Genomic DNA, 14,982 nt, shown 5'->3' with positions numbered 1-14,982 from the left:
AACCACTGCCCTGTGCCATCTCCCTGGTCTTCTGTCTCTCCTACTTCATAAATCAAAGTAAAAGTACATAAGCAAATCATGAAGATTTAAATTCCTGGTGCCCACAATAAATCTTGAAGAAGACATTCCCATCTTCCCCACTCAAAAATTTATATCATTTCCTCTAAAAAGCAAACATAGTATTTACCTCCTCTGGATACATCCCTGATTTAACATACTCAAACTTGATTATAATTACTTTTTTGGGGGAAAAGGGGAAGCGGGGAGACAGAGTCTCACTCTGTCGCCCAGACTGGAGCGGAGTGGTGCGATCTCAATTGACTGCAACTTCCATCTCCCGGGTTCAAGCAATTCTCCTACTTCAGCCTCCTGAGTAGTTGGAATTACAAGTGTGCACCACCATGCCCAGCTAATGTTCGTATTTTTAGTAGAAATGGGGTTTCACCATGTTGGCCAGGCTGATCTCAAACTCCTGACCTCAACTAATCCACCCGTCCTAACCTCCCAAAGTGCTGGGATTAAAGGGGAGAGCCCACCGTGCCCTGCCTGATAATTGCTTTTTTTTAACAGCACTGTCCCAGTCACAGACTGTTTTTTTTTAAGATGGAGTTTCGCTCTTCTTGACCAGGTTGGAGTACAACGGCGCAATCTTGGCTCACTGCAACCTCCACCTCCCGGGTTCAAGTGATTCTCCAGCCTCAGCCTCTCAAGTAGCTGGGATTACAGGCATGTACCACCACGCCCAGCTAACTCTGTATTTTTAGGAGAGGTGGAGTTTCAATATGTTGCCCAGGCTGGTCTTGAACTCCTGGCCTCAGTCAATCCTCCCATCTAGGCTTCCTAAAGTGCTGGGATTACAGGCCATTAGCCCATTTTAAAGTTGGTATCTCAGAGAAGTGTCTTGCCAAAGGCACCCTGTTTTCATGAAGGCATCGGCAATACAACACACATATCGGCGAGGTACCTCTTGTTTGTATCCCCACTTTTACATACTACATTACAGAAATCTATTATTTTTTAAGTTCTATATACAGTTATAGCCACCATTCCTAAGAACAGAGTACTAAATGTTTAACAATTTAAGTATAGTTACAACTAGAGATTTCCAGTTTAAAAAGTATATAATACATTCACATTTACCTCTGCTGCCTCCCATGATCCCACTGAAAAGACAGTAAAGAAATAAAGAAGGTACTGAACAAACCCAAAAAGACAAAAAGAACAAGAGAAAATAGCAACAAAATTTACAAAGTTGGAGGGCAAACAGAAGAGCATTAACTAACTTGTTTCCTCTGCTCCCCAAAAATCTTAAAGCTAAACCAGCAGGGAAAGAAAGTCCAAAACATTTATGTTGTATTCTTTTTCAATTACGTAGGTAAAAGAGGTCTAATAATTAAAATTGCTGGTTGGGCACAGTGGCTCCTGCCTGTAATCCCAGCACTTTGGGATATCGAGCCAGGCAGATCACCTGTGGTCAGAAGTCCCAGACCAGCCTGGCCCTGTCTCTAGTAACAATACAAAAATTAGCCAGGCGTGGTAGCACACGCCTATAATCCCAGCTACGTGGGAGTCTGAGGCAGAAGAATCACTTGAACCCAGGAGGCAGAAGTTGCAGTGAGCCAAGATCATATCACTGCACTCCAGCCCGGGCAACAGAGTAAGACTCCATCTCAAAAATAATTAAATTTAAATTTAAATTTAAAGTGCTTAAAAGCAGTTGCTTTTTACAATATTTTCTCAATTAATACTGCAACCAAGCTCCAATCATAATAGGGCTCTAATTTTTTACCTTAAACTGGGAGTTCTTGTACTTTAAAATATAGGAACCATGGCCTAGGAGGACCAAGTCCAAGATCCTCAGGCTATCTCATCACTCCTTTCCCTCAGACTTTACATGCCCTCTAAAACCAAAATGCTTGTAACAAATACAATCTGCTCCATTTCATGCCTCTACTCATGCTCATGCTGTTCCTTCTACTTGGCTAACTCCTTATCCTTCAAGTCTCAGCTGGGCTATCACTTCTTTTAGAAAGCTTTCCAAATTGAAGTGGAAGTCTGGGGAGGTGGTTCAAATTCACCTTGTTATCTACATAAGGCAGACAAACACTTGTCGAACTGAACTACATAATTTAAGACACCAAAACAAAAAGTAACATTTATTGACTGTTATGGTGAGTCAAGCAGTCTTGCATATGTATCAGTTTATTTAATCTTTACAATAACTCAGTGAGTTAGGTACTAATTACGAAGCACAGAGAGGTTAAGCTGTTTGCATAAGGTCACATCTGGAACTCAAATGGTCTAGCTCCAGAGCCAACATTCTATTCTTTCTTAATATCACTAAAGTCAGTCAACAGAAACAAAGTCAAAGTACATATTCGTAGCCCAAAAAGAGATTCTACTAAATTAAATTTTTATAATGAACTCAGATGCATTCATAAGACAACTATCTTCTAGGGCTATTGAGATCCCAATTCTGTATCATGTTTATTATCTCTCAAAGAATACTTGAGAGAAGGAATGCTGCATGTACCAAAGTTAGTCAGGAATTAGAAATTGGTTTGAATCATTTACAATTTCTATCACTGGGAAATTGCACATTTTATCCAAAAAAATTCATTTCTTGATGACTATGAAGGCACTATGACTTCTCAGAGCAGGTAGCTCTGGGCTTGAAGTTTGATCAAGAAGCTCTTACATCAGGAAAGAAAAAAACAAATACCCAGTCTAAACCTCACTGAAGATGCAGTAGAGTATAAAGATATTCCTCTTATTTATGACCACTACACAGATTTCTGAAATCAAAGTCATTATCTATCTATATATATACACATTTTTTTTTTTTACAATTTTTTTTTTTTTTTAAGATGGGGTTTCACCATGATGGCAGGCTGGTCTTGAACTCCTGACCTCAGGTGATCCACCCACCTCGGCCTCCCAAAGTGCTAGGATTACAGGCGTGAGCCACCGCGCCCAGCCCGTCATTATCTATATTACTGAGGGACTGACTCTAAAAACTTAGTGAAAAAAAAAAGTCAGCTGGGCGCAGTGGCTCACGCCTGTAATCCCAGCACTTTGGGAGGCCAAGGCGGGCGCATCACGCGGTCGGGAGTTCAAGACCAGCCTGACCAACATGGTGAAACCCCGTCTCTACTACAAATACAAAAAATTAGCCAGGTGTGGTGGCGCACACCTGTAATCCCAGCTACTCAGGAGGCTGAAACAGGAGAATCGCTTGAACCTGAGAGGCGGAGTTGAGATCGCACCACTGCACCCCAACCTGGGCAACAGAGCAAGACTCCATCTCAAAAAAAAAAAAAAAAAAGTCAGTATCTATAAAGGGAAAAGAAAAAAAAGATATGAAGAAATGTAAAACTGGAGTGTTTGCCTAAAAACACTGAGCAGGGCTGGGCACACTGGCTCACACCTATAATCCCAACACTTTGGGAGGCCGAGGTGGGCAGATCATGAGGTCAGGAGTTCGAGATCAGCCTGACCAACATGGTGAAACCCCATCTCTACTAAAAATTCCAAAAAAAAATGAGCCAAGTGTAGTGGCATGCACCTGTAATCCCAGCTATTAAGGAGGCTGAGGCAGAATTGCGCCACTGCACTCCAGTCTGGGCGACAAAGCAAGACACCGTCTCGAAAAAAAAAAACTAATAAATAAATAAAATAAAATAAATTAAAAACACTGAGCAGGTTTTTTTTCTTTTACACTGCAACACAGATCTGGAATTCACTTCAGAAACTGAAGAGACATGACTTCCTCCTACACATATACTGCCATATCCATTAATACCCACACACATATACCTGCACTTACTTAAGTATGTATACAACACGAACAATTTGTATACACACAGAACTAGTAAAACAACTTCATTCTGACATTTAGCCACACCAATACACTCAAAGATATTTACCCAAATATAGATTACTGTATATTTGTTAAAAATAATTATATTTCCATCTACATTTGAATGTTATCTGCCTATCTTCTGTGTGTAAACATTTAGTGAACATTTTTTAAAGTAATCGTGAGGATGGTGGCAATACCAAGCAGCCAAGAGACTCAAGAGAATTAGCATTCTACTTTACATTTGTCATGCACTGTCAAGCACTTTTTTTTTGTTTTTTTTTTGAGACAGAGTCTCGCTCTGGAGTACAGTGGCATGATCTCGGCTCACTACAACCTCCAACCTCCCTGGTTCAAGCAATTAAGCAATTCCCTGACCCAGCTTCCTGAGTAGCTGGGATTATAGGTGCATGCCACCACACCTGGCTAATTTTTTTTTTTTTTTTGCATTTTTAGTAGAGACAAGGTTTCACCATGTTGGTCAGGCTGGACTGGAACTCCTGACCTCATGATCCGCCCGCCTCAGCCTCCCAAAGTGCTGGGATTACAGGCGTGACTGAGCCACTGCGCCCGGCCTTTTAGGCACTTTTAACATGTTTGACCACTTAATCTTCCCCATCATCCTATTAAACATTAATCTTAATTTACAGATGAGGAAGCTGAGGTTCAGGAGTTTTAAGTAGTGAGTGCATAAATGAGCTAAAATTCAAAATTCAGGACTACATAACATAAAGTGCATGCTCTCTCTACATAATCTCAAAAAAGCTTATAAAAGCCGGGCGCGGTGGCTCACGCCTGTAATTTCAGCACTTTGGGAGGCCGAGGCGGGTGAATCATGAGGTCAAGAGATCCAGACCATCCTGGTCAACATGGTGAAACCCCGTCTCTACTAAAAATACAAAAAATTAGCTGGGCATGTTGGCGCGTGCCCGTAATCCCAGCTACTCAGGAGGCTGAGGCAGGAGAATTGCCTGAACCTAGGAGGCAGAGGTTGCGGTGAGCCGAGATCGTGCCATTGCACTCCAGCCTGGGTAACAAGAGTGAAACTCCATCTCAAAAAAAAGCTTATAAAAAAGACAAACAGTATAAAATGTGCTACACTAGGGAGGGGCACTATTTCAGGAAGTAAGAGAAACCATCACCCCCAGTAATTAAGAAAACATCTTAACAATATCTTTACTCTTAAAAAAAAAAGCGAAAACTAGATGGGTTCTGCAGGATGGTGAAAAGTGGTAAATCAGAAAAAAATTTCAGGAAGTTCAAAGTTCAGTTTAAGTTCAAACACTGAACATAAAAAAGCTTTAAGTAAAAAAGAAAAAAGGAAGGTTGTGTTGTTTTTCTTTTGGTTTGTTTTTTTTTTTTTTGAAACAGAGTCTTGCTCTGCCGTCCAGGCTGGAGTGTAGTGGCACAATCACAGCTCACTGCAGCCTCAAGCTCCCGGGTTGAAGCAGGTGTGTGCCACCATGCCCAGCACATTTTTAAATTTTTTCTAGAGATGAGGTGTCACTGTGTTGCCTAGGCTGGTCTCCAACTACTAGGCTCAAGCAATCCTCCTGCCTCAGCCTCCCAAGGTGCTGGGACCCCAGGCATGAGCCAAGCACCGGACCAAAAGCAAGGTATTTACAGGGAATTAAAGTAGGTAAGACAAACATTTTGGGGGCATTTTTCTGGTAAGTACATGGTTATAAACATTTTACATGCATTAACAAGCCTCACAATTAGTACAATTATCATCTCTTTTGCAAATAAGGAAACTGGAACAGAAATATTAAATAATTTAGTCAAGGTTATACATGTTTTTAAAACTTATAATAAATCTGTGTAATGAGAATTTAAAAAACAAATTTTTAAGACACTGGGATCTTAACCCAAGATCTTAACCCATTTGTGTCGAGAACCAAGCTCCTTCCTATTATGCTAAGGTGCATTTTAAAAAAGGAGATACTACACAACTACTAAAATGGCCAAAATATAAAACCCCCAAATGCTGGTAAGGAAGTGGAACATTCATTGCTAATGGGAATACAAAATTAATTGTACACAGCCACTAAGAGTGTGTCGGTTTCTTACAAAAGTAAAGATTCTTTCACATCTGATACAGCAATCGAGCTCCTTAGTATTTACCGAAACGATCCAAAAATTTATGTCTACACAAAAACCTGCATACAAATGTTTACAGCAGGTTTATTCATAATTGCCAAAACGTGGAAGCCAGCAAGATGTCCTTCAGTATGTGAATGGATAATCTGTGCTACATCCAGACAATGGAATATTATTTAGCACCAAAAAGGAATGAACTATCAAGCCATGAAAAGACACAGAACTGTAAATGCATATAAATAAAGAAGTCAATCTGAAAAGTCTGCAAACTGTATAAATACAACTATGACATTCCGAATAAGGCAAAACTATGAAGACAGTAAAAGGATCAGTGGTTGTCAGCAGGGAGAGGGGAGGGAGCAATTGGAAAAAGGAAGAGAAGGATGAACAGTCAGAGCAGGGGATTTTTAGGGTAGTGAAACTATTCTTTATGATAGCGCAATGGTAGGTACACGTCACTATACATTATCCAAACCCACAGACTGTACGACACCAAGAGTAAACCCTAATGTAAACTACAGACTTTGGGTGATGATGATTGTTAGTGCTAAGTTCATGGATGGTACCACTCTGGTGCAGAAAACTGATGGGTGGGAGGCTGTGTGAGCATGGAAACAGCAGGTAAATGGGAACTATCTGTACTTTCTGCTCAGTTTGTTGTGAACCTAAAACTGCTCTAAAAAAGAAAAGTATATTACTTTCTTAAAAAGTCAAAGAATGTGTTTATTTAGCAATTAGTATATAAGGAAGTGCTAATACATTCATTGTTATATATATTCAAGTTTGTACATATTAGGGCTGGGCGTGGCAGCTCACGCCTGTAATCCCAACACTTTGGGAGGCCAAGGTGGGCAGATCACTTGAGATCAGGAGTTAGAGACCAGTCTGGCCAACATGGTGAAACCCTGTCATTACTAAAACAAAAATAAGGCCAGGTACAGTGGCTCAGGCCTGTAATCCCAGCACTTTGGGAGGCCGAAGCAGGGGGACCACTTGAGCCCTGGAGTTCGAGACCAGCCTGAGCAACATGGTGAAACCCTGTCTCTACTAAAAACACAAAAACTAGCCAGGTGTGGTGGCTGGCAGGCGCCTGTAATCCTAGCTACTCAGGAGGCTAGGGCACGAGAATCGCTTGAACCCAGGAGGCGGAGGTGTGGAGGCTGCAATGAGCCAAGATCATACCACTGCACTCCAGCCTGGATGACAGAGTGAGACTCCATCTTAAAAAAATAAATAAATAAATAAATAAATAAATAAAATTAGCCAGGTGTAATGGTGTGCACCTGTAATCCCAACTATTCGAGAGGGTGAGACAGGAGGATTTCTTGAACCCAGGAAGCGAGGTTACAGTGAGCTGAGATTGCATCACTGCACTCCAGCCTTGGCCACAGAGACTCCGTGAAAAAAAGGAAATACACACACACACGCACACGAACACAAACACACTGTATACTAGGCATCCTGGGGAGGGGATATATAAACAAGTAAACAAACTACCTCCCTACAAGGAGCTTAAAATATTATGAGGCAGACCTCATATATTTACAAAAAGCTAAATAAAATGGAGTTTAAATAGTTCAAGATGGCTGAAAAAATACCACAAAAGACTAAGCTGCTAAACTAAAATGGACACTAATTGGACAATATGTGCTTAGGGCTTCAGTCATTTCTGGCTAAAGGGATCAGGAAGTTAAGATATGCTCTAGGTCTTGAAAAATGACTAAGATTTAGCTAAATGACTGGAGTGAATTGGTGCATTCCAAGAAAGAACAAAACTACTGTAGTTAGCAAAGAGAATTAAATGGACCATTTCCCGAAACCTATAAATAAGGAGACAAGACTAGACAGATTAGTTAAGACCAGATCATGCAGCTCAGCGACTCAGAAATTTTCACTCTTAAATACTGACAGGGAGCAAATACTTGCCTAACCTGTGTATATACTGATAGCTCTTAATCCAGTGCAAGTGTATTTATAAGCATTTTATATCACATACAGATAATATAAAGACATATACTATTGTCATAGCTAAAAATTCACTGTCTTTGCCACCCAATACATATACATACAAGTCCTGTTCCCATTCTTCAACTTCCAATCTTTGTTACAGGCAACCCATAACACTATAAACTGAACCCCAGGCATCCATAAGACATATTACTCTATCACTTAGTAAAACTCTATGTGGTTATTCCCATGCTTTATCTCCTCAGACACAGATGTCTTTCCTCTGTGGTAGAAAAGAAAGTGACCCATTGCCCATAAATGGGAAAGAGGGATTATGTTAGGACCATGATCACTACTGGCATCTTCTCTCTACTCTATTTATAGGACTGTCGCCCTCTATTAATCATTAAAAGCAAACTTACTAAATATCTGCAGATTCCAAGTAATGCATAAAATGCAGCATTCCCTCCTCAATCACCTGAATTGGGGCAAACAGGACCCTATACAACCTCTGATCATTATTATTAATAATTAACTTCAAGGTGGGCACAATGGTTCACACCTGTAATCCCAACACTTCGGGAGGCCAAAGCAGGCAGATCACCTGAGGTCGGGAGTTAAAAACCAGCCTGACCAACATGGAGAAACCCCATCTCTACTAAAAATACAAAATTTGCCAGATGTGGTAGTGCATGCCTGTAATCCCAGCTATTCAGGAGGCTGAGGCTGGAGAATCGTTTCAACCCGGGAGGCGGAGGTTGCAGTGAGCCGAGATCATGCCATTACATTCCAGCCTGGGCAACAAGAGTAGATACTCCATTTCAAAATAATGATAATAATAAAACAAAACAAAAAACAAAAAATAATAATAATAATGATAATAAAGTGGAAACTCCATCTCAAAATAATAATAATAATAAATGTCAGTCTAGGTGAGACAGCTCATACCTATAATCCCAGCACTTTGGGAGGCTGTGGGAGGATCACTTGAGGCCAGGAGTCCAAGATTAGCCTGGGCAACATAGCAAAACCTCATCTCTACAAACACAAATAAATTTTTAAAATAATAAGTTTCAGTTCTCATATATGAAAATGTTTCAGAATGCATACATTGTTACTTTCAAATTTTTTCTGTAATCATTCTATTCATTATAAACTCTTCTATATACATTTTTTTTGAGACGGAATTTTGGAATTTCGTTGTCTTGTCCAGGCTGGAGTGCAGTGGCTCGATCACGGCTCACCACAACCTCCACCTCCTGGGTTCAAGCAATTCTTCTGCCTCAGCCTCCCAAGTAGCTGGGACTACGTGTGTGCGCCACCACGCCCAGCTAATTTTTTTATTTTTAGCAGAGACAGGGTTTCACCATATTGGTCAGGCTGGTCTAGAACTCCTGACCTCATGATCCGCCCGCCTCAGCAGCCCAAAGTACTGGGATTACAGATATGAGCCACCATGCCTGGCCTCTCTTCTACACTCTCTTCTACATAGTTTAATTCACATACTCAATCTTCATGCTTGGGGACCTGCAATTGTATCCAATCCCAAACTCTTCTACTTAACAAATGCCCCAACAAAACCTGTTATCCCAAATCAGTGCTACGTTTTACTTATGTACCTACACCTTCACGTTATGCACCTAAAACCCTCCTCTTTAGTAATCTACCACTTAAACGAGCATTGTCTTCCCTTCCATGTACAGGCACCTAAATATATGTCCAATTTCCCCAACCAATAAACCCTGACACACATTATTCTTCTCAAACATGATCTCCAGACACAAAATGCACTCCATGAAACTCCTCTGTCTATCCAAAACACTTCAATACTTTTGTTAATGACTTTCTTTAGAAATCGTAGTACCTATGATACCACTTATCCCAAGTTAAAAATAACAAAAATACTCCATCTTCAAGATAGAAACATACACTAAAATGTACAGACATGTATGAAAAGGATAAAATCAAATTAAAGATAGCATTTATGAGGAAGGAGGGTTGGAGAAATGCAATCTAGGAGAGATTCAGCTGAGATTCTAATCTTATTTGTAATATTTTATATCTTAAGCTGACTTGGGGATGCATGGTGTTCACTGTAATTACTCTTCATATCTTTTCATACTTGAAATATTTTTAAATGACTTAAAAAAAAAAAGCCAATTACTAATGAGCATCTCCCTCTTATACACAGTGACAAACCATTATGTTCAAGTTGCAGTAACCTTCACTACTACATCTGGGCCACCCCTATAATTTACCTAAATCAAGAAAAGAAAAAATTACAAACCTACCTCCCAAAACTTTCTCTTATATTCCAGGCTTACATTCTAGAACTATACATAATCCAATTCCTTCACAGCTCTCACATCAACAATAATTAACATGTCTAATTTCACGTTTGCCTCCCTAAATTGCCGTTTACTCTTACAAATCCCTTATTACTCACATAGTAAACTTTTCCTTGTTTGTCTACGTTCAAATACAAGTGAATTGGCTGACCACATAACTACTTCCACTTGGCTAAACACAGACAGTTGTATATATTATATCTCTATGCAGGAGTCCAACTCACTCATATACTAACTTTTCAATCTTAACCTACAACATCCAAATTAAGCCACTCATCATTTAACTACAAATGTCATCTCAGCCAAATGTAACTCAGCCAGAGCTATTCCAAAACCACTCCAGTCCGTCCACTGAGCATACACCTCACGCATCTAAAAGTGCCATCCCTGGACCAATGTTTACGCTACCCAGAAGTGCTCTCCTCCAATGGTGAGACTCAGAGACACCTTCAAATCCCAATTTTCGGCTCGCTGTGGGAAAACAAATAGAGACCGCCTGAAGTTACAAACCCAAAGGAATCTATTTCATACACCGCAGGTCCTGACTTTCTCTTCACTGAGGCGTAGAAGTTGGAAGCCCCGGGCAAGGGGACCAGGTCTACTTGTCTTTGGCGTCTGTAGAGTCCCACAGTCGTCGACCAAGCAGTTCAGGCAGCTGGCCCGCCTACTTCCCTCCCCACCCCCAACCCGGCCCACCCCACCCCCACCCTATCCCCACCCCCACCCAGGGCGCACAGCCCGCGGTCTGTCCCCGCACCTGCGGGACCTGAGAACAGCAGACTGCCGGCTCTTCTCCCACAAGGGAGGGCTTGGGTGCTGACTCGGACGCTCCCCGCCTCTCGCCTCCGGCCACCAGCCTCACCGGCCGGGGTCAACCCTTCCAGCCTTCCGCTCTCATCTAACCGGCCGCAGGACCGACAGCCTCTCCAGGGCCTACCCGGGCCTGGCTTCCTCCGGTGTCAAGCTCCGAGACTCCTCACCTCTCGCAGAGGACCAAGCCAGACCGGACGCTCCAGGCCCAAAAGGCAACTCCCCTTCCACCACTCCCTGACTCGCCGGCCTTTCCTCCCAGCTGCAGCCGCTGAAAAAGCCAAGTCCTAAGGTTCCCACTCCATCAGCTTCCGGGCCTCCCTTCACGGCCGGGCCCAAGCCCCCAACCCTGCCCTCCCGCCACCTCGCTTCCCACAAGTCGCGAGGCCGAGCCCCGGGGCTGGGCGGCTTCCTTCCCCGGCTTCGCGCCGGCCCGGCCCCCGCCCGGCGTGCGGTACACTCACCACTGAGCGCCGAGGCCTGCAGTGTGGCCCCCGAGGTGCCGTCGATGACTTTGATGGTCCCGCGGCTAGTGACGGCCAGGATGGCGTTGAGCGCCGGGTGGTAGGACAGGCTGTGCAGCCCGTCGGCGTCGCAGTGCATGCAGCCGTCCCGCAGCACCAGCCACTCCGAGACCCCGGCCGCCCCCGTCCCGGCCGCCGCCGAGGAACAGCCGGGGCCCGAGGCCGCCGCAGCCGCCATCTTCCGGCCTGCGCTCAGCACAATCACACTGGGAAGCGGCTCAGTGACAGTCCCGGGAGGTGCAGCACCACCGCCAGTCACCATCCGGGGCCAGGGGGCAAGCGGAGCGCGTTAGCCGGAAGTGAAGTCAGGCGCCCGCACGCACGCGGAACGTCGGGCGCCCGGCCGGAGGGGCCAAACTCAGAGGGAGGCTGACGGGAGACAGGGAGAAGCAGGGAGGGAGGCGGGGCCCCAGGCGCGGGCGGGAGGCCGACGGGTGGAGCATGCGCGGGAGGGCTCGCGCGTGCCACGCGCCGCGGGTCTGGCCAGCTCCGCGTCCGCAACGTCCCAGTTTCTTCCTGTGAGCCTGGGGAGTGGTGGCTCCTGGAGTTCGCCCCGCTCCTCGCGGGGGCAGGGGGAGGGGTTGGCCTCGGTGTATTCCGCTAGGTGGGGACCCCCGCCCTTGCGACCTGTCTGGCACGCCGGGAGGCCCTATGAAGCGGTTCCAGCTGCGCCCTGACCGTTCCCGGTGCGCGCGGTGCAGCTGTTTGGCCGTGGCCGGAAGCGGACCTCTGGGTCTGGGCTACGGCTCTAGTCTAAGAATAAACACTCTGAAAAGCCTCCCGTTTGGATTGGAAGGAACCAAACGACCTTCCCAAACCTGAGCCTTTTCACGCCTGCCCTCCCCATCCCCAAGGCTTTCTGTTGAACAGAAGTGCCAGACGAGGTGCTGGAAGCGCGTAGTTAAGCTTAGTTTCTCTATCCACATTGCAAACAACTCGAGTTATGGGACTTGTAAATAGGGGTGTGGATGTGTTGGAGGGCCGGAAAGGACTCGTCAATTTACTAATCACCCCCCTTTGGATAATTTTATTTTTATTTTTATTTTGAAATAATTAGATTCATAGTTGAAAATATACTAGATAGTTGAAAATACATACCACCTCTGTGGTCTCCTCTCCAAAAGCCATAATCCCTATCTAGCTATGAGAAAAACACTGGATAAACCCAAACTGTAGGACATTATTTTTATTAAATACCTAAACACTACTTAAAGATGGTACAGAGAGATCCAATTTACTCTTTACCCAATTCCCCCCAATGGTTGCATATTACATAATTTTAGTACAATCTCAAAAGGGGGGATTTGACAGTTGTATGATGTGTGTATAGTTCAATGTCATTTTATCATGTAGATCTACACGCTGTAGTCAAGATGCAGAGCTGTATGTTATGTATGTTTTGTGATCATTACGTTATTTTGGAAAGGCCTAGTTTTCCTTAAAAAACCTAATCAAAGAGCTGTTGTAAGGATTAAGAATATGTAAAATGTGTAGAAGAACATCTGGCAAGTATGTACTAGGTGCTCAATAAAAATTATAAAAGTTAATTGCCATCTCAAATTCATGAGGTCTTCTTTCAGTAAATCTTCATGGATTACCTCAACTACATCTTAAATCATTAGCCATCAGGCTGTATCTGAAACACTTGGAGATTTGGATGGATTCCTCTCTTCTTCAGGTCCCCAAGATATGCTGAAGTTCCTGGGCCTGCCAGAAAGTGACATCCCTTACTCACCTGTAAGTCTGGGAACCCTCAGGCCAGTTTTTCTAAGGAAGACTTCATTAGTTCTGTAAAATCAGTCATACCTTGTTAAAACCATCTGGCTATATCTGAAAATACAACATTCCAGTCAAAACCTGGGTAATATAACCAGTGCCTCCAATTATGTCTTGTTACAAGGAGAACACATTTTTATAGAAATTATACAAATAACTACATTGCCGTAAAAATAAGAATACTTTCCCAGCACTTTGGGAGGCGGAGGTGGGTGGATTACCAAGTCAAGAGATCAAGACCATCCTGGCCAACATGGTGAAACTCGGTCTCTACTAAAAATACAAAAAGTAGCCAGGCATGGTGGTGTGCACCTGTAGTCCCAGCTACCGAGGAGGCTGAGGCGGGAGAATTGCTTGCACCAAAGAGGTGGAGGTTGCAGTGAGCTGAGATCGGGCCACTGCACTCCAGCCTGGCAACAGAGGGAGACTCTCTCAAAAAAATAAAAATAAGAATACTCATAGTTTCCAAATTGTGGAGGGATCAGGGAAGAAAAAGTAAATGTTTCCATTTTTGTTCACAAAAGTATGCTTTATCAAATTGCTGTAACATATAGACAGCTTAAGAAAAAACGGTTTCCTTAAATCTGAGGAAAAAAAGAACTGAAAATGTTTCAAACAAAAATTCCTTTAAAATTATTCTCATCGGTTCATTTAGTCCCAGTAATTAATTATTGTTCTGCTTGATTGATCTTCCTTAGCAATTTCATGAATCCATCAGTTTCATCAGAGGTCTCAAAATTCTTATCCAGCCCAATGGTATGATCTTAAAGTTATCAGAAACTTGTATTTCAGGGTACTTGTAGAGTGCCTGTTTTATTATCTTGAAGAACAATTTCGTACTATAGCTGACTGCAAATGCTTTTAGAAAAGAAAGTAAAATAATGACTGTCTATGGGTGACAAACACTCAAAAGGCCATAATTTAAAACCTAGGCCTGGCATTACATCCTAACTGTAATGCCAGCACTTTGGGAGGCTGAGGTGGGTGGATAGCTTGAGCCCAGGAGACCAGCATAGGCAACAAGACGAGACTCCATCTCTCCAAAAATACAAAAATTACCCAGGCATGGTGGCACACACCTGTAGTTACAACTACTTGGGAGGCTGAGGTGGGAGGATCACCTGAGACCGAGAAGGTTGATGCTGCAGTGAGCCAGGATCCAACCACTGCATTTCAGCCTGGGCAACACAATAAAACCCTGTCTGAAAAGAATCTGGAGACTTTATTTTAGTAGTGATGCAATTGCCAAGGAAATTTGGTTTTTCATGTGGTATACAACATTTTAACATAACCAAAGTTATAACTGACAACAGATTTGTAGGAATTTCATACAATTTTTGAAACAATATAAATAACACACAAATAAATATAACTTAAAGAAGATTTTCATTACTTATTTGACAATGCTTCCCATATAATTTAACATATCAAATTAGGCTAATTTGGCTGGGCACAGTTGCTCATGCCTGTAATCCCAGCACTTTGGGAAGCCAACACGGGAAGATTACTTGAGGCCACGAGTTCGAGACTAGCCTGGCCAACAAGTGAAACTTCATCTCTATGAAAATATAAAAATTAGCTGGGCATGGTGGTATGTGCCTCTAATCCCAGTTACTCA

General features: G+C 43.1%; 1 protein-coding gene across 4 annotated transcripts in view; it reads right to left on the bottom strand.

Annotated features, from left to right (window-relative positions):
• The window catches only part of BIRC6 (baculoviral IAP repeat containing 6), a 259,855-nt gene extending 247,866 nt beyond the window's left edge, over positions 1–11,989 (bottom strand). For 2 of the 4 annotated variants that reach the window (XM_012475389.3, XM_012475390.3), the window contains exon 1: positions 11,529–11,850. In XM_012475389.3, coding sequence (XP_012330812.2) covers positions 11,529–11,850 — 322 coding nt within the window. Of the gene's footprint in view, positions 1–11,528 lie in introns of all 4 variants that reach the window. The other 2 variants (XM_012475391.2, XM_012475392.3) reach the window with 2 other exon arrangements.
• Positions 11,990–14,982: the final 2,993 nt, after the last annotated feature.

This window comes from Aotus nancymaae, unplaced genomic scaffold, assembly GCF_030222135.1.
Source record: "Aotus nancymaae isolate 86718 unplaced genomic scaffold, 86718_ANA_hifiasm-v0.15.2.pri h1tg000057l, whole genome shotgun sequence".
In the NCBI taxonomy this organism is placed as follows: Eukaryota; Metazoa; Chordata; class Mammalia; order Primates; family Aotidae; genus Aotus; species Aotus nancymaae.
The sequence above is the reverse complement of the archived record's forward strand: the minus strand, read 5'-3'. Positions and strand labels throughout refer to the sequence as shown.